The sequence below is a fragment of the Cervus elaphus genome, chromosome 11 (assembly GCF_910594005.1).
Source record: "Cervus elaphus chromosome 11, mCerEla1.1, whole genome shotgun sequence".
Lineage (NCBI taxonomy): Eukaryota > Metazoa > Chordata > Mammalia > Artiodactyla > Cervidae > Cervus > Cervus elaphus.
Window position 1 is genome coordinate 56535150 of NC_057825.1, and position 19632 is coordinate 56554781.

The following is a 19632-nucleotide window of genomic DNA, read 5'->3' on the forward strand; positions in this document are numbered from 1 at the left end:
TTTCCTGTAGCCAGACTAGTTTTATAACTGAAGGACTGTTGTTCAGGGGATCTGAATTTGATATTTGAACTTCCATAATGTGTGGGGTTTGGTGTACATGAAGAGAACAAACGTTGCAGAGTTTTACTCTAATTACCATCATAAAATAGTTCACTGTGAACTTGTCATTGATGTGAATTCTATGAAATTACTGGGTTAGCTCTGTTAAGTATTATCCTAGAACAGGGTCAAGGAAAGTTTTTCATAAAGAGCCATATAAATATTTTAGGCTTTGCAAGCCACGTATGGTCTCTGTTGGATGTTTTTTTTATTTCATTTTATAACCTTTTAAAAACTTAAAAAAAAAAAAAAAACCAAACAACAAAACCCACCTTGGCCATGTGGCATATGAAATAGACAGCAAGTCCTGTTTGGCCTGTGGCCATGGTTTGTGACCCCTGTCCTGGAATTTTTTAATGTGATGATAATCACTTATTTGTTTTAAAAAGGAAGAAAGGAAAGGAAGAAAAGTTACAAAGTAAAAGAAAGAATCTGGGTAATAGAAGCAGTGATATTGTTGTGAGGGCACAGCCTTAGAATTGCAGTATTTTAAAACTGGAAATATGTGAGAGCATTATTATCAGGGGGAAATACAGTTGGGAAGATCCTTGATGAGTTTTATAAAATACACCTTTTATCCTTCTGTAACCCGTTTGAATCTTTATAGCTTAGTTTTTTTCTGTTTCTCATCATTTCTCGGTTCTTAGGAAATTCTGAAAGTTCTAAAACCAGACTAGATGAACAGGCAGAGATAGTAAGAAGTAAAAGTTGCTCAGTTGTGTCTGACTCTTTGCAACTCTATGGACTAAACAGTTCATGAAATTCTCCAGGCCAGAATACTGGAGTGGGTAGCCTTTCCCTTCTCCAAGGGATCTTCCCAACCCAGGGATCAAACCCAGGTCTTCCACATTGCAGGCGGATTCTTTGCCAACTGAGCCACAAGGAAAGCCCAAGAAGACTGGAGTGAGTAGTGGATTCCTTCTCCAGCAGATCTTCCCGACCTAGGAATCGAATTGAGGTCTCCTGCATTGTAGGCGGATTCTTTACCAACTGAGCTATAGGGAAGCCCTGACAGAGATAGTATCCTATGTAAATTTATAAATTACAAATTTCTGTATAAATTATAAATATCAGGTAGCTCATTTATTTTAATTCTTTAAAGATATAAATGTCACCCAACACCACTGTGTACTATGCATATCACTTGTATAGTTTATTTTTATAATTGATTTTTTAGCAGTTTTTATTGTGATACACCCTTATAAGAGGAAATTTAATCAAATGCCTCAAACACCCTCTTAAAATATGGCAGTCACTCTTGTCTCTACTTTCATATTCCATCTAAATGATTAAACTCTATAAAGGAGAGTGAGGGAGCCTAAATATAAAAATGTGATGGGTTTCTCAGTTGTTTTATAGTGATTTAGAAATGATACGTAAGTTGTTAATTGAGGTAGTATTCATTTATCCATTAATTTCTCAGATTTTTCATCAGACTTTTATTGAGTGCTTATTACTATGTATCAGAGACTATACTAAGTATTTGGACTGCCTTAGCCCTCAAACTACTCAAGGTTTTTTCCTTTTAGACTGCAGAAAATTCATAAGACCCTTTTAACTGTGTACTTTTTCTGTAAGATCTCAAGTTTCTTACTGATAACTATATTTATATAAGTTATTTCTGTAAATGTCTTTTGTTATTTGTAGCCTTAAGCAGTGCCTCTCAGGCAAAAGAAGGACTTATTCCATCTGCCTGGCAGTAACAGTGGAAATTTCTCTGCAGTCGTCTCTTAGTATCCATGAGACATTGGTTCCAGAAACCGCTATGGATACCAAAACTCACAGATGCTCAAGTCCTTTATGTAAAATGGCTTGTTATCTTTGGCCCTTTGTATTTGAGGTTCTGCAGCAGTGGATGCTGAAGGCCAACTGTACAGTAAAAATTTTCTTGTTACATTTTTCTGGGAATAGTGCCATGTTAAATATCTGCATGTGGGATATAGTGTTAATTACAGTTATCTCTCTTGGAGTGCTTATTATTAATATATGCCTCCCGTTGTTCTAAGCGTTTTGTATGTATTAACTTATTCAGTCCTCATAATAACCCTATAAGTAAGTACTCAGTTTACAGAGGAGGAATTGAGCCTGAAAGATGCTCCATGGGAAAAAAGGATATGGAGTCAGAAGGTTAATTAAGGAAAGCTTCATGTGATAGTCTCTACTACTGTCCTTTAACAGATTCACTTTAGCATACTAGATGGGCCATCTGCAGTTCTATGATAAAGAAACTCATTTAACTCTGTGAAATCCGTGTTTCCTGTGCATATTTAACCAAAGAATCCTTCTCTCCTTTCACCCCCAATAACACCTGCTAAATAAAACTCACAAAATTGAAGATCTGTGGAACTGTAGGGGTTTCTTTGGTGGCTCAGATGGTAAAGAATCCTCCTCCAAATGCGGGAGACCCGTAAGTTTGGAAAGTGTTAGTTTAATACAAATATCCGTTACAGAAACTCAAACTTTTCCAATTCTTGCCAGTTATTGTTGGATGCAAATATTTACTCAGCATCTTTTATGGGCAAGGTTTGGACTTCCCAGGTGGCTCAGTGGTAAAGAATCAGCCTGCCAAAGCAGGAGACTCATGAGACGCAGGTTCGATCCATGGGTCAGGAAGATGCCCTGGAGGAGGAAATGGCAACCCACTCCAGTATTCTTGCCTGAAAAATCCCATGGACAGAGGAGCCTGTTGGGTTACAGTCCATAGGACTGCAAAGAGTCAGACACAGCTGAGCCACTGAGCACATAGCACCCATGTGGGCAAGCACCCACGTACTCAGCTTGAATGAAAAATTTAAAAATGTGGGACATGAGTTTCCAGGATTCTGGTTCAGAAACACTGGAGAGAATCTTCCATATTTCATGTGTGGCATCTTTTCTTTGTACCTGGAAGCATTGTGGAACCACCCAGGAGAGGAAGAAGAAGGTGAAAGACTGCAGCAGTTCCTCCAGGCAGCCTCGGCAGTTGAGGCAGAGGCCAACCAGAAAGATTAATATGTCTGGAGTTGACTGGATGGAAGGACTAGATGAGAAGGAAGTCTGGTGAGCGTTGTTAGCTATTAATTGCAACCAGTAAAAGACAGTGGAAAGAAGGTGGTAAAGAAAGATGTTAGGGCTGAGAGAAGCGACAGAAGAACAGCTAATTATATATACAGTCAGGATCCTGTGTACTCTTTTGTTCCTGCCCCTGTATTTCTGAGTTTGTGTGCAGATTTTTCTCCTCACTCAGATCACCCTATTTTTTGAGTTCCTCCTGGCACCTCGCAGAGTGCTTATTTCATTGTAGGCATTCAATAAATGATGGAATAATTTGAAGAAGAACTTTGAAGAAACATGACTTCCTCCTTCATGTGGCAGATAGAAGCAAAGTCAAAAATAACTAGTGTTCATGGGAGAATAACAGTAACTTAATATGATGAGATGGAGAAAATTAGAAAAATAGAAACTGTCCTGGTAGACATGTACCAGTTGTTGACATTTTGAAAGTGCTATCTTGAGGGGAAGCCAGATGGTTGCCTTCCTAAAGATGTTTCAGAAAGTAATATTGCCTTGGTGGGTTTGCCATGGTCTAGAATTTGACTTTCAACCTTGCGTACTTGGAAACCCATTTTCTTTTTCTTCGAACACCCAAAGCAGGCCCAGGGGCCTCATAGCACTTGTTTAGAGGAATTTGAAGTTCTGTTTGCAAAGCGTCAGGGAATGCCATAAGGAAACAAACTAATTGAATGATTATAATACAGAGAGATGTTCTAGAATTTTTTCACAGAAGAAAGAGTATTTAGTCTAGACTACTGCAGAGTTTTAGATTGAACAGGCCATGAACAGTACAGGCAAGCTTTGAAATATGAGAGGACTCCATTTCTAAGCCTACCAACTAGGTGAAGCTAGAAGTAAAAACCACAGAGGGGTGTGAGGTGAGCTTGCCATTGTGGTTTCTTGGCGGTGTGTGTGAACAGTGCTTCTGAAGTGAAGAAATTACTTGCTGGAATTAGAGAAATTGTGGTATCAGTGACTAAAACACTATTTATAAGCTGAGAAAAGTTTTAGAAAATGGAGGTTTTAGAAAAGTTTTAGAAAAGCCAACAAGATGTCTGGTCATGGAGCCTTGACTACTACTAGAAAAGAGAGCAACAGTAATTAAGCTGTTGTTTTTGTTATTAGTTTTGTCTTCCTGCAGGTGGCAGTCTTGCTGACTCAGGTACTTTTAATAGCCACATAGAACCACAGATTTGTTTTCTTCGTTTTTGGTTTTGTTGAGTGGTGTGTGCATGCTTAGTTGCTCAATCACGTCCGACTCTTTCCAACCTCATGGACTGCAGCCTGCCAGACTCCTCTGTCCATGGGAGTTCTCAGGAAGGGGATGCTAGAGTAGGTAGCCATTCCCTTCTCCAGGGGATCTTCCCAACCCAGAGATCGAACCCGGGTCTCCTGCATTGCAGGTGGATTCTATATCGTCTGAGTGCTGGCTCTTTTTAATTCTGAATGGGCTGAAGAGGTAAGTTGAGGGATGGGATACAGTTTTAACTCACTGTGTCCATGCACTGAATCCAGTGAAGAAAGAGCAACTCTGTTAAAAAAAAAAACCAATTGAAAATGGAAAGAGGTGCCCAGTGGAAAGAAGACAGGAGAGAAGAAAGGTCAATGGAATATAAAGGCCAAAAGGGAAAAAAAAAAATCTGGTGTGAGGACATCATTTTCTGTTGTCTGGCCAAAGTTTGCATGACGTTGCAAGGACAGTCAGTGCTTCTCAGGAGGAGGAAGAGACATGGCCATCTCTTATCTGGATCCATCGTCACCAAGGACTTGAGGATTATTGGAAACCAGTGGGCAAACCATGACTGCAGAAAGACTGAGAATCTTCTTTTTAAAAGAAAGGAAAATTGAAATAAATCATCCCTGAGAGGAAGTGTTTAAAAGAATAAGGAGCTGAACTGGGCCAGGAGGGGAGCTATTGGAGACTCTGGAATTTGTTCTTATAAAATGCTGATGTGTTATTAATTTAGGCTTATCAAACACTTGGTTTTGTGGTGGGAAATTAGCATTAAATAAGACAATGTCCTATTTAAGTACTTTATTAAAAAATCAACAGTCTGCAGAACTGTACTGTCCAACAGGCTGGCCACACATAACATGCCCACCACACTCTGCGTGACTAAGACCCTCATGTAAAAGTTAAGTGTGAATGTGGTGGTTTATAGAGGTTCAAATGTGAATCATTGCCCTTTGTGTGGTTTCTTAAATAGCATGTAAGAAGGACAGAGATTCACACTAGCTCTGAGATGAGTGAAATGTTAGTAGTCCCAGCGATGGATTCAACTCATACCTGAGGAGTTACCATTTGCCAGTAACCTCAGAGCAAAATGATAGGGTTCCTCACTGTTTTGGGCTGAACTTTGGTTGTCACCAATCTCTGAATGTTTTAAGCCCTTGATTTGGTCACCAGTAACATTGGCCAAGTCTCCCCCTTGGAGTAAACGCCTGCCACTCATTTCCCTTCCGCTTTTACCCCCAGGAAGATAGCCCCAAGATAGATAGAAAAACGAGATATTTGTGAGCCTTTTAAGAAATGCTGTGAGACTTAGACAGTGAACTTATGGTTGCCGGAGGGGAGGGATAGTCAGGGAGTTTGGGATGGACGTGACGCACTGCTTTGTTTAGAATGGATAACCAACAAGGACCTGTTGTTCAGCACGTGGAACTCTGCTCAGTGTTACGTGGCAGCCCGGGTGGGAGGAGATTTGGGGGGGAATGGGTACATGTGTATGTATGGCTGAGTCCCTTCACTGTTCACCCGAAACTGTCACAGCATTGTTAATCAGCTGTACCCCAAAACAAAACAAAAAGCTCAAAAGGGAAAAAAAAATGCTCTGAAAGATCGTAATGGAATGTGCCGTAGGAACTGGCAAGAGGCATTTTTCATTGGAAAAGACTGATGCTGGGAAAGATTGAGGGCAGGAGGATGAGGTAGTTGGATGGCATCACTGGCTCAGTGGACATGAGTTTGAGCAAACTCAGGGAGATAGTGAAGGACAAGGAAGCCTGGCGTGCTGCAGTCCATGGAGTCGCAAAGAGTCGCACACGACTTAGCAACAGAACAACACCAAGCAGAAATAGAAACCTACCCAGGCCGGCAGGATGGTGGGAGGAGAAGGGTAAACAGACCAGAGCTGTCAGTTAATCCTGGGAAGGAACAGCTCTCTTGAAGGTGGAATCTTGTTTTAATTATTTTTGGATTAATAAGGAAATGCTAAACATGAAACGAACAATGGGCCAAGTCCCTTTGGAGGCCTGACAGTGAAGATAATGAGTACTTCCCGTTTCTGTGTGATAATTGCGTGGATGTGGGTTGCCTCTGACTTCATCACCTAAGTAAGTGGTGGTGTTTTGCAGTCTTTTTATGGAAGAGGCCCAGTAGGTCTGTTTATTAGCACTACAGTGAACAGAACTGTGACATAGGTGACCTTAACTGGGTGTCATTTTGTCTGGTTTGCAGTGTTTCTCTAAACCCGGAATGGTTCCACAGCTGGAGGTGCTGTTGTGGTGAACCCTGGGAGATTTGGGAGCAAATTTTTTTTTTTTTCAAACTACAGTAAAGCTAATAATTTACCTGAACAGTTACATTTAGCTTGCTGGTTATAGTGTGCGTGCATGTGTGTGTTTGTTAATGTTAGTCGCTCAGTCGTGTCTGACTGTTTGCAACTCCATGAACTGTGGCCTGCCAGCTCCTCTGTCATAGAATTCTCCAGGAAAGAATACTGGAGTGGGTAGCCATTCCCTTCTCCCGGGCGTCTTCCTGACCCAGGGATCAAACCCCAGTCTCCTGCATTGCACGCAGATTCTTTACCATCTGAGCCACCAGGGAAGCTGGTTATAGTGTGGTGGGTGTTCAGTTCAGTTCAGTTGCTCATTTCTGTCTGACTCTCTTTAACCCCATGAACCGCAGCACGCCAGGCCTCCCTGTCCATCACCAACTCTCAGAGTCCACCCAAACCCATGTCCATTGAGTCGGTGATGCCATCCAACCATCTCATCCTCTTGTCATCCCCTTCTCCTCCTACCCTCAATCTTTCCCAGCATAAGGGTCTTTTCCAATGAGTCAGCTCTTTGCATCAAGTGGCCAAAATATTGGAGTTCCAGCTTCAACATTAGTCCTTCCAATGAACACCCAGGACTGATCTCCTTTAGGATGGACTGGTTGGATCTCCTTGCTGTCCATGGGACTCTCAAGAGTCTTCTCCAACACCACAGTTCAAAAGCATCAATTCTTTGGTGCTCAGCTTTCTTTATAGTCCAGCTCTCACATCCATACATGACCCCTGGAAAAACCATAGCCTTGACTAGACGGACCTTTGTTGACAAAGTAATTAATGTCTCTGCTTTTTAATATGCTGTCTAGGTTGGTCATAACTTTCCTTCCAAGGAGTCAGCGTCTTTTAATTTCATGGCTGCAATCACCATCTGCAGTGATTTTGGAGCCCAGAAAAATAAAGTCTCTCACTGTTTCCACTGTTTCCCCATCTATTTGGCATGAAATGATGGGACCAGATGCCATGATCTTAGTTTTCTGAATGTTGAGCTTTAAGCCAACTTTTTCACTCTCCTCTTTCACGTCCATCAAGAGGCTCTTTAGTTCTTCTTCACTTTCTGCCATAAGGGTGGTGTCATCTGCATGTCTGAGTTTATTGATATTTCTCCCGGCAATCTTGATTCCAGCTTGTGCTTCTTCCAGCCCAGCGTTTCTCATGATGTACTCTGCGTATAAGTTAAATAAGCAGGGTGACAATATACAGCCTTGACGTACTCCTTTTCCTATTTGGAACCAGTCTGTTGTTCCATGTCCAGTTCTCACTGTTGCTTCCTGACCTGCATACAGGTTTCTCAAGAGGCAGGTCAGGTGGTCTGGTATTCCCATCTCTTTCAGAATTTTCCACAGTTTATTGTGATCCACACAGTCAAAGGCTTTCACATAGTAACTAAAGCAGAAATAGATGTTTTTCTGGAACTCTCTTGCTTTTTCAGTGATCCAGCGGATGTTGGCAATTTGATCTCTGGTTCCTCTGCCTTTAGTGGGTGTTAGTGTTTTGAAAGGAGAAGGAAATGGCAACCCACTCCAGTGTTCTTACCTGGAGAATCCCAGGGATGGCGGAGCCTGGTGGGCTGCCGTCTATGGGGTCGCACAGAGTCGGACATGACTGAAGCGACTTAGCAGCAATAGTAGTGTTTTAAAAAAATGAAAGATCAGAAGTCTTCTGCCCGAAGTGCCATGAACCAGAATACAGCACCCCATTCCTTTATTAACTGGTTTTTTTGTCTTTCTGTCGTGTGTCTTCTGGTGCTGTGTAGACAAGTAGTTTTTGGTGCTGAATGTAGTTTTGTGTTTTTGTTGTTTCATGTGCTTCATTATTTTTGGATTTGATGGTTTTCAGGTTAATTAATGTGGTGACTGTCTTCTACCCCTTACTCCTGCTCACTGAATCAAACACCCACATATTCAGTGTGAACTTCTAGTGAAGAAAACTTCAAAAATTTTTGAAGGGAGTTAGGTGGTACATGCTGATTCCCAGAGAGTTGTTCCTAGAAAAACCAAAGTAACATTGAGTATTATATGGAAGTGCCCAAGTAACTTTTAGATTGTCACTTTCTTATTAATGACTCTTGATGAAAGTGAAAGAGGAGAGTGAAAAAGTTGGCTTTAAAGCTCAACATTCAGAAAACTAAGATCATGGCATCTGGTCCCATCACTTCATGGGAAATAGATTGGGGAAACAGTGGAAGCAGTGGCTAACTTTGTTTTTTTGGGCTCCAAAATCACTGCATATGGTGATTGCAGCCATGAAATTAAAAGATGACTACTCCTTGGAAGGAAAGTTATGACCAACCTAGACAGCATATTAAAAAGCAGAGACATTACTTTGCCAACAAAGGTCCATCTAGTCAAGGCTATGGTTTTTCCAGGGGTCATGTATGGATGTTGGACTGTGAAGAAAGCTGAGTGCCGAAAAATTGATGCTTTTGAACTGTGGTGTTGGAGAAGACTCTTGAGAGTCCCTTGGACTGCAAGGAGATCCAACCAGTCCATCCTAAAGGAGATCAGTCTTGGGTGTTGATTGGAAGGACTGATGCTGAAGCTGGAACTCCAATACTTTGGCCACCTCATGTGAAGAGTTGACTCATTGGAAAAGACCCTGATGCTGGGAGGGATTGGGGGCAGGAGGAGAAGGGGACAACAGAGGATGAGATGGCTTGATGGCATCAGCAACTTGATGGACATGAGTTTGAGTAATCTCCAGGAGTTGGTAATGGACAGGGAGGCCTGGTGAGCTGCGATTCATGGGGTCGCAAAGAGTCGGACATGACTGAGTGACTGAACTGATTAATGACTTTAGAGAGTAGTATGCATATCTATTCAGTAAACACATCTTAATTAGCTTATTATTGTCAATTTGTGCCTGTCTCTGGGCTCACTGCTTTAACTTGCCTCCTCATTTAATGCTCATAACCCTGTGAGTTGTCCCCATTTTATAGTAAGGAAATGGATGTGAGTGCTTTAAGTAACAGATCACCACGATTCACACCACAGAGCCAGCATTTACATCCATGCATGTTTGGAGAAGGAAATGGCAACCCTCTCCAGTAGTCTTGCCTGGGAAATCCCACGGACAGAGGAGCCTGGCAGGCTATATAGTCCATGGGTCGCAAAGAGTCGGACATGACTTAGCGACTAACAACAATGACATTTGGCTCTACTGACCTGCTCTATCTTGTGCCCCTTCAAAGTAGGTGGGGTGCCGAGCTGAGCAAGGCAGAACGCCACCTTAAGAGACCATCGTCACAAGTGGATTGTGTCAAGAGCTGAGAGAGGTTCAGAAAAAAAATCATCTAGATTTCAGTGGGTGAAGAGATTATTAGGAAACTTATAGAAAATGTGGTAATTGAGCCTGGGCCTTGAATTTTTCAGTTCTGTTCTCAGGTACTCAGTTTATTCCATTGTACTTTTGTAAAAATACAACTGCCCCCTACACTGGGAGAAGGGCCATGGCTTCTCATTTCATGGAAGGAACAAGCGTTCTCTCCAAACCAGCTTTGCTTCACCTAAACGCATCGCTGTTGATGGTGATGCAAGTTGCTGCATCAGATTGTCTGAATATGTTTGCATGTTTTTCTTGGCATGCACTTCTCTCTGCCTCCATTCTGTTCTCAGCAGCCCTCTTAATTTCCTCCTTTAATTCTTCACACCACATCACAAATGCCTCCAGCTCACCCTATTGGCCTGCCACTGTGTTCTTCTCCTTCCCTATGTTGCATAACCTCCCCTCTGGGTTTTCCAGCTTCCCCTCCTCTCAGAAAGAAGAATGGATGGGGCAGAGACCTCAGTGATGATAGACCCAGTTCCTCAAACTTCTTTCTTCATTGTACCACTCCAGGCCATCTTTGTCTTTATAAAGTAACCCCCTGCCTCTGAAATCCTTTTTTTTTTCTCTCCTATTTCTTTTCTCTACCAAACCTATGGGCAGTTCTCGCTGCACAATTCCCAGGATGCCCAAATTTCACCACAGCTTAGTGAGATAACACCAATTCCCCAGCAACACAGTTCAGATTTCAGTCACCATGGTATATTGTGAGTAGGTACATAAAATACAGACTTCTCTGCCAGCTTTTCAGTCGTGGATCACAACACAGATAACAGATGTGCAGCGTGGTCACAGCCGGTCACATCACTGCCCTTCAGTCTCATGGTGCTTGCTCACAGCATAGCTGTTACTCCGTTCACCCTCAGACAGCAAGGGTGTGGCTCTGTTGTCTCCTCACCTCCTGGTAATAAGCCCACGGGACATGTTACAGAAAGGGATCATTGAAAGATAGGCTGTCAACAGAGATGAATTACTAGAGGTGAAATTGAAGGCATTGAGGGTGATTTGAAAATGATGACAGCAAGGGGAAGCTGGGATGAGAGCTAGACTTACGTGAAGCTGTGGTATGAGACATATTGAAAAGTCCTGTGGGGACTTCCCTGGTGGTGCAGTGGCTAAGATTCCATGCTTCCAGTGCAGGGGGCCTGGGTTCAGTCCCTGGTCAGGGCACTTGATCCCACATCCAGCAACTAAAGATCCCGCATGCTGCAACTAAGACCCGATACAGCCAAATAAATAAATATTTTCTTAAAAAAAGAAAAGTCCTATGAATGTAAAAACCAAGTTGTTGCTTCAACACCTTTTAATGTAAATTGCACTAGGAACAGAAAGCTGCTTGTGGTTTAAATGATGGAGCATTTACTTCTGCTTTGGATTGAAGACTGTAAAAACAAACAAACAAAAACCCAAAAAACTTTGCCATTCTGGGGACTTCCCTGGTGGTCTGGTGGTTAAGAATCTGCCTTGGTGTTACAACTGGACTGCATTGACCTTAGTGCCAGTTAAGGATGCAAGGCTTACTTAGATTTAAGTAAATATTTCCAAGATCCAAGTGATTAGTATTTTTAAAAATTATTTTGATTTTGAGATCAGAGGAGCTTCTTGATTAGACTCTAAGATGCGGCTGCATCAACGGATTGATTACAATATTGATATATGGATTTGCAGCCCTTTGGGGAAGGATAGGATCCAGTGAGGGCTTCCCTCGTGGCTCAGACATAAAGAATCTGCTTGCAATGCAGGAGACCTGGGTTCCATCCCTGGGTGGCAAAGATGCCCTGGAGATGGGAATGGCTACTCACTCCAGTATTCTTACCTGGGAAATCCCATGGACAGAGGGGTCTGGAGGGCTACAGTCCAGTAGGTTGCAGAAAGTTGGACGTGACCGTGCAGCAAGCACCCACGCAGGATCCGTGAAAGTGCCGTCTGGGAAGTCTGATGCCAGTCAGCCAATTCATTACACGTAACTGCAAACATTTTACACTCCTATTGGATTGACCCATAAGTCCATTTGAGTTTTCCTTACCATCTTAATGGTAAAACCCGAACAAACATATTGGCCAACTCAATAGTAGAGTAACTCAGTTTAGCTTCTGAGGGTTGTTAGTGAATTGGGTTAAATGGGGAATATTTGTCTAACTGAAGATCAGATTAGAGAAGAATGTGATACTGACATCTTCTATATGTTATTAGGTTTAGAGAAATAAAGCAGTGCTTCTTACCACTTGCTTGCAGATTTGATTTTAACAGCTGGCTGATAGACTTTTCTGCTTTAGTGCTCACCTTTAACTGGTAGTCCCGGCTCAAGATAGTTATTCCAACTTTTTGTACTACAGAGCTGATGTCACTGTACTTTGGATCATTCAGAACTGCATATTGTTCTCTCACACTGCTGGTACAGCCTTTTTGGCATTGTGACACACTACATGATATTTATGTAGCTTTATCTGCCTGATTAGATCAAAAGCACTTTGAGGGAAAATACCTATATTTACCATTTTTAATCTAAAAGCAAGTAGTACAAAATCTTGCAGCAGCGAAAGCTTCCTTTAAATTTTTATTGGAGGATAGTTGCTTTGCAGTGTTGTGTTAATTTCTGCTGTTCAGCCAAGTGAATCAACTATATGTATACACATATCCCCTCTTTTTTGGATTTCCTTTTCATTGAAAATTTAAACATAGATGATTCTCCTTCAGAATCTTCTGATACATTTATAAATATAACAGTTTAACAGGGAGAGTAGTGGATCTAGACAGCCAGTAGTGAATCTCATGAGTGACATCGGCTTTAACGTGTGGCCTTATACAGTTCCAAATATGTCAAAATCGTATCTTGTATTGATGTAAAACATTATTAAATAGTAATTGTCATCTAATTTAATGTTTTTCTTTCTTTCACTGGCTGCAGAGCATCTTTTGGTATATAGTTTGTTTCTTTTCTTTACAAAGTCTCTGGTCCTAAGGGTTGGTGTTACCACCAACTTCCACAAGGTGGCAGACTAAACCCATTTTTGTTGTTAGGTTTCAAACCACTTTTAACATACATGCCTGTGCTTTTTATTACTGTTAAATATTTTTTTGCTTTTTCTTTAGATGGGCAGTATCAAACCGAGAAATGCTCATAGCCCAAAACAGCTCCTTGGAATTTAAGCTACACAGACTCTATTTTATTAGCTTGTTAATGGGTGGAACTACAAATCAGCGAGAGGCATTGCAGTATGCTAAAAATTTTCAGCCGTTTGCCCTAAATCATCAAAAAGGTGAGTCTAGCATCTGAGAGGTTTTAATGGTTGAAACAGGGCTAAAGCTGCCACTGGGATTTGTTTGTCTTAACTAGATGTAACATGTATTTGCTAAGAAACGGAAACAATTGTAGATGATAATCACTTAATTCAAAAAGCTGTTGACTGGCTCTAGAACAGAAGTAAAATATTAAAGCCTCTTGATTGAGGGAATTCCCTGAAGGTCCAGTGGTTAGGACTCTGTGCTCTCACTGCCAAGGGCCCCAGGTTCAGTCCTAGTCGGGAAACGAAGATTCTACAAGCCGGTGCAGCAAGGCTTAAAAACAAAGTCTCTTAATTGAAAAGCCAGAAAGAAACTTTACATTTTGGAGGATTCTGTGGTAAACTAAGAGGAGACAAAGTATGTCCTTGCTCCACCGCTCCCCCCGCCGCCCCCTGTGCAGCTGTTGTCACCACAGCCAGATGTCTGAAGGCGTCCCGGGGTGCCCGCGCTGAACCCCAGGGATCAGTGTAGGGGACCGGCTAGTTTTACAGCCAAAGATGGTAATGGCCCCATTTACGACCCAGTGGTTACTCTTCTGGGTGATGGCAGTCACACTGTGCTGTGTGTGAGAATAAAATAATTATACATTCAGTATTTAGTGCTTTCCTTTTCTTGTTTTTCTCTATGCTGTTTCTTTAAAAGACAGCAAGCTTAAGGACCAGAATTTTAAAAAACATTGTTAATAAGTTATTTTATGCCATGTCCACTGGGGAAATTCTTGCCTTTTTCATTGTATGACTTGCAAACTCTGTTTCAAGTGTGAGTATTCACACCTCCAGATCGCTGCTGCTTCTGTTTAGACATTCAGGTCTTGATGGGGAGCCTCGTGTACCTGAGACAAGGGATTGAGAACTCACCGTATGTTCACCTGCTTGACGCAAACCAGTGGGCTGACATCTGTGACATCTTCACCCGGGATGCCTGTGCCCTCCTGGGGCTCTCCGTGGAGTCCCCGCTCAGTGTCAGGTATGGACACTGCCCTGTCTAGTTGTTGTTGTTGTTGTTGATTTTTGAGGGTTCCCTGTGCTCTATAGTTGGTTCTCGTTTGTTAACTGTTTTTGCATAGTAGCATATATATGTTGATCCTAATTTCCCAGTCCATCCCATCCCCCCCCTTCCCCCCTTGGTATCCATAAGTTTGGTCTCTACACCTGTGACTCTTATTTCTACTTTGCAGACAAGCTCATCTCTACCATTTTTCTGGATTCCACATATATACATTATATACATAGTATATATTATATATAATTTATATTCAATATATTATAAATTATATAATATAATATATAAAATTATATATAATACATATATATTATATATACAATATTTGTTTTTCTGATTTACTTCCCTCTGTGTGACAGTCTCTAGCTCCATCCTTGTCTCTGCAGGTAGCACAATTTTGTGCTTTTTAACAGCTGAGTAATATTCCATTGTATATACGTATCCTGTTTTTGAAACGTTCATCGCATCGATCAGTTCCGCCTGATTTGCGGTCTAGTTCTTGATGTTCAAAGCTGAGAGAATGTTCGTCTTTCTGAAGAAGACTGTAGTTGGTGTTTCAGGAGATCATCACACTTGGCGACGGTTTTAGGGGAGCAGCTAGCAGAGTGTGGTCTGTGATCCTTTAGGTCTCCGAGAGCCTTTCCCACTGTGTTCACAAGCTGGGTTAATAACTCCTCCAACCTAGCACAGATGCGGGCAGTGGTCCCAAACCCCACAGAGACTTGCTGTATTCCTCACCACTGCACACTTGCAGATATTTTAGTTTTACTTAAGAATGTTCTTGACAAAACGTTAAAAATCATTCACTTTATTTGTGTGCCTGAATAGGAAGTTCAAATAAAGCTCTTCAGCTCATGCTAGGTCATGAGATAATATGATGATGTCTCAAGAAAAAGTGTCTGTATGATGTTTGAATTATGAGCTAAAGAACTAGTTGCTTTTTCCTAGAACACAGTTTTTACTTGAAAATCCACTGAAAGACACTCAGGCTTTTGGCAGGCATCTCTTCAGATGAATGAAGTGGGCCTCTCATGTCAGGGAAAGCAACTGGTTGTATCTTTTGCCACAGTGATGGAATTCAGGGTTTTAAGCTAAAATAGAAATTTGGGGGAACTTGAACCCACCACTGTGAGCTTGACAGCTTCCCAGTGCTTAAAGACATTTCTGATGAAATTGGTGGTGATAATTTTAATTTTTCAATAAAGTGTGCTAGCTCTTAGAAGAGTAGTATGATCTTACAAAATCATGCATGAGTCAAGAATTCATTCAGAGTTCAAGACCATTGGGTTTTAGTAGAGAAGAGTACAAAAAATACTGGACATAACAGCAAGGATTCAAACTCCACTTTGCAGCTAACCTTTTTAACAGACTGCTCCTTTGTGGCGTTTTAGTGAGGCATTAAAGATGAATATCCACAATTATATGAAAAGGCAATCAAACTGTTACATATCTGTGTGAGACTGGATTTTTTTTTTTCCACTTCAACCGAAAGAATACATTGCAACAGGCTGAATGCAAAGGAGAGTGTAAGAATCCAGTTGTCTTCTGTTAAACTGGAGGTTAGAAAGATATGTGAAAACAGAACAGTGTTGCTCTTCTCACAAGGTTATTTTTGGTTTGGAAAATAGTTATTTTTTGTGAGAATGTTATCTATCACATGTAATATATTATTTTCAACATTTTAAAACATTTCAATTTTAAACATTTCTCAGTTTTACTTTCTAATACAATAAATAATGATGGAACCCACAGAACCAAACACCCTTTGAGATCCTTAATGTTTCAGCCTGTAAAGGGGTCCTGAGATCAAAAGGTTTAAGAACCTATTTCAAGAACTGACTCTTGCAGCTCTTCAATTCATTTGATTCCTCTAGTGTTTTGAATCCCTGCTCCGTGCCAGGCATTGTGTGGGGACACAGAGATGAATCAGGTGCAGCCTGTGTTCACAGGGGTCCGAGTCCTACGTAGGAGACACTGCACTCCACTTTAACGTGCTGTGGGGCCGCAGGGTCAGGTTCCCCGGGACGCAGACTAGAAATGGGGGGAGACAGACATGCAGGAGGTTTACTGGGATCACCCCCTGCAGGGAGCGAGCGCAGCAGGATCAGGCAGAGAGGACGGCGGGACTCTGATGCAGCGTCACCAGAGGCCTCAGCCCAGCCCTGCGGCACTCCGGAGCTGCGGTGGCCGGTGGAGTCATCCCAGTTGGGGCAATTTTTGTATCATCAGGTGGAGCTGTCTTAGAATGTGACCCGGGTCAGGTCACTTCCTTCAGGTGAGGGCAGTCTTGAAGGAGGGACTCAGCAGAGAGTTGACCGCCAGCACTTGCAGATCTGAAAAGTGTGTACTTCTGCCCTGGCTCTCCAGGGTGATCCAGGTCTGGAAGGGGCTGTGCAAGGAAACGTTTCAGAGTGTCATTAATGCTAAGAATTCTGTGTGTGGGGGGTGGGGAGGTGGGCACAGTTCCTGAGGTACTAGCCTGCTGTTTCCCCTTTGCCTGACAAAGAAATCTACTCTCTTCTCCTACACTTGAAAGAAAAAAAAGAATGTGCGTGTGTGGACATGTGCACACATGTATGTGTGCACATACTTCTTTAGGAAAACAGATGGCTTTATCATACCTAGAATCCAGTGGGACCCTCTGCACACAGCATGCAGTCTGGAGGAATTGCTGTTGCCCGGGACCAAGCTTTCTGCCACCTGGCCTGGCTTTAACATTTCCTCTTCTGCCCTCCAGTTTCTCAGCAGGTTGCGTGGCGCTGCCAGCTTTAATTAACATCAAAGCTGTGATCGAACAGAGGCAGTGCACTGGCGTTTGGAACCAGAAAGATGAGTTACCTGTGAGTGCCGTTTCCTATTGGTTATTACCTCTCCTGTCAAGAGAAGAATGTGGATGCGATGGACTTTAAATGCTTATTTTGCCTTTTAATCAGGAAACTTTATTGTAGCCATTTGACAGGGATTCTTTTATCTGTACCGAGACATAATTAAACAGTAAAAGCAGGGTAGGTAGGAGTGTTAGCCACTCAGTCGTGTCTGACTCTTTGTGACTCCATGGACTGTAGCCAGCCAAGCTCCTCTGTCCGTGGAATTCTTCATGCAAGAATACTGGAGAGGGTTGCCATTCCCTTCTCTGGGGGATCTTCCCCACCCAGGGTTCAAACCCTAGTCTCCTGCATTGCAGGCAGATTCTTTACTATCTGAGCCATAGGTACGTTTTGGAGGCATTGGAGTTTTCTTACCATTTTGACTTAGAGCAGCAGCGACAGCTAGTGAAGGAAAAGGTCAGAAGGGGGAACGGTGGATATACTGAGGCATGTGCGGTGTTCTCAGTGCTGTCGACTTCAAAAAAAATGTATGAGAGTTGTGAGTTAAGTTTTGAGGACAGAATGAGGACCGCAGCCTGGAAGACAGCACCTTAGATAGATATGAGGAGATGCAAGGATTGGGCTCATAAAATCAGTTCCTGAAAATATTTAACTATCTGAAAACCTGTTGCACCAGTTTTCCTGGAGCACAGAGTGCCTCACTCCTGTTCTCCACCCTGCACTACCCTCAGGGTGTCTGGAAGGTCAGCATCTACCCTGGTCACTTGCCAGCCCTCTCTCTTCTCAGAGCGGTAGTTTGTCCATCTCTGAAATGGGGACCATCCTTCTCTTTATGGGGCTGTTAAAGGCTAGATAGAGATAACAGAGGAATGCTTAGAATAATATGGGACACACAGTAGGTAGTCAGGTTTTGTTGCCATAGGAGTTATGACATGGAAGCATAACATAGGTCATCGTGTGTGTGTGTTTGTGTCTTATGTTTTTCCACTAGGCCTCTGACAGTAGGCACTGGATCTTTGACAGGAATTCTCATTCCTGCCTGACTTGGTCATGGATCCCAAAGCCCAGAAATATGTATTTAGCTTTTTGCTTTTCTCCTGCCACCTCTGCGTGCAGGTTTATCTGCAGTTCCCTTATAATTCCAGCTGATGACTGTCAGTTGGTTGCCCCAGCTTCTCAGAGATCAGTTTTGATTAAAGGCGCAGGTGCATGCCCAGCCCTGAGTGTGGTCAGGACACAAGCAGTACCCCACGTGGCAGCTGCTTGTTGAAACAAGTGAAAAGAATGCGAGCCTTCCCCCGCTTTGCTGAGAACCTGGCAGTTTCCCAGTTGTATCGTCAGTGTCTGACGTTCGCACCCTAGAACAGAGCACACCGAAATCTGAATTCACCCAGCGCCTGTGTGTCAGGGGAATAAAGCAGTTGGGGGTGGAGGGGAATGATCTGATTATTTTATCTCTGGATCATTGTTACACTCTGCCAACTTTCTTGGAAGAATCTGGGCAATATAGACTTTGCTGTTGATAGCCATTTGAGATTTAGAAGAAAAGAAAACAGAACTAATGTTTGTGAAGCCTCTTGTCACATGCTAATCACTATGCTAAGGTGATTGCATAGTTTTTGTTTTGTTCACTGCAGAGAGAGCAAGCTGATAGAGTGCTGTGGGCGCAGATGGTGGGGTGTGAATTCTCCAGCTGAAATTTAGTTTGAAGCCCTTGTTTCAGGTGGTTTCTCTGGACAGTTCCATACAAAACACGGGAAACCCATATCTAAAGCCCACACAGCAGTAAACAATATTTAGTCTGCCTTTAATGAATTAGCACACTGAATTGTATCAGTGTGTTAAAACCATCGGCATTTCTGGTGAGTTTGTTTATTTGGCCATGCCATGCAGCATGTGGGATCTTAGTTCACTGACCAAGGATTGAACCTCTGCCCCAGCAGTGGAGGCAAGAGCTCTAAGCACTGGACCGCCAGGGGAGTCCCTTGGTGGCTTTACCCTTTACATACATCTTGATGAGTCTTTAAGAGTGTTTAACCTCCAGAGTATTGCCTTGCCTTTGACCTTTGCTTTCAGGCATTAGAATTTGGTTTGCTATGTAGTGTTAAAAATAATGTTGAAGATTGCTTTAGAATGATGAGATGATACTTTGAGTCCCTAAGGCTGTCCATCTTTGAGTTCGTTTACAAGAGCGCTGTGAACAGTTACCTTCGTGTGAGCAGGTTTGATGAATGCTCTTTGCTGCAGAGTGTATACTGGCATGTGGATGGTTTCCTGAAATATGACTTGAGTCCTTTACCTTTTTAAAAACAGATTGAAGTGGACCTTGGTAAAAAGTGCTGGTATCATTCGATATTTGCCTGTCCTATTCTTCGTCAGCAAACAACAGATAACAATCCACCCATGAAATTGGTCTGTGGTCATATTATATCAAGAGATGCCCTGAATAAAATGTTTAATGGTAGCAAGTAAGTGTCTTGATTTTTTAAAATGTTAGTAATATATATATG

The 19632-nt window shown here is 42.3% G+C and overlaps 1 protein-coding gene across 1 annotated transcript in view; it reads left to right on the plus strand.

Annotated features, from left to right (window-relative positions):
* The window catches only part of RMND5A (required for meiotic nuclear division 5 homolog A), a 61694-nt gene that overhangs the window by 36576 nt on the left and 5486 nt on the right, over nt 1-19632 (plus strand). The window contains exons 5-8 of the mRNA XM_043917825.1: nt 13101-13267; nt 14093-14258; nt 17032-17134; nt 19436-19590. Coding sequence (XP_043773760.1) covers nt 13101-13267; nt 14093-14258; nt 17032-17134; nt 19436-19590 — 591 coding nt within the window. The remainder of the gene's footprint in view (nt 1-13100; nt 13268-14092; nt 14259-17031; nt 17135-19435; nt 19591-19632) is intronic.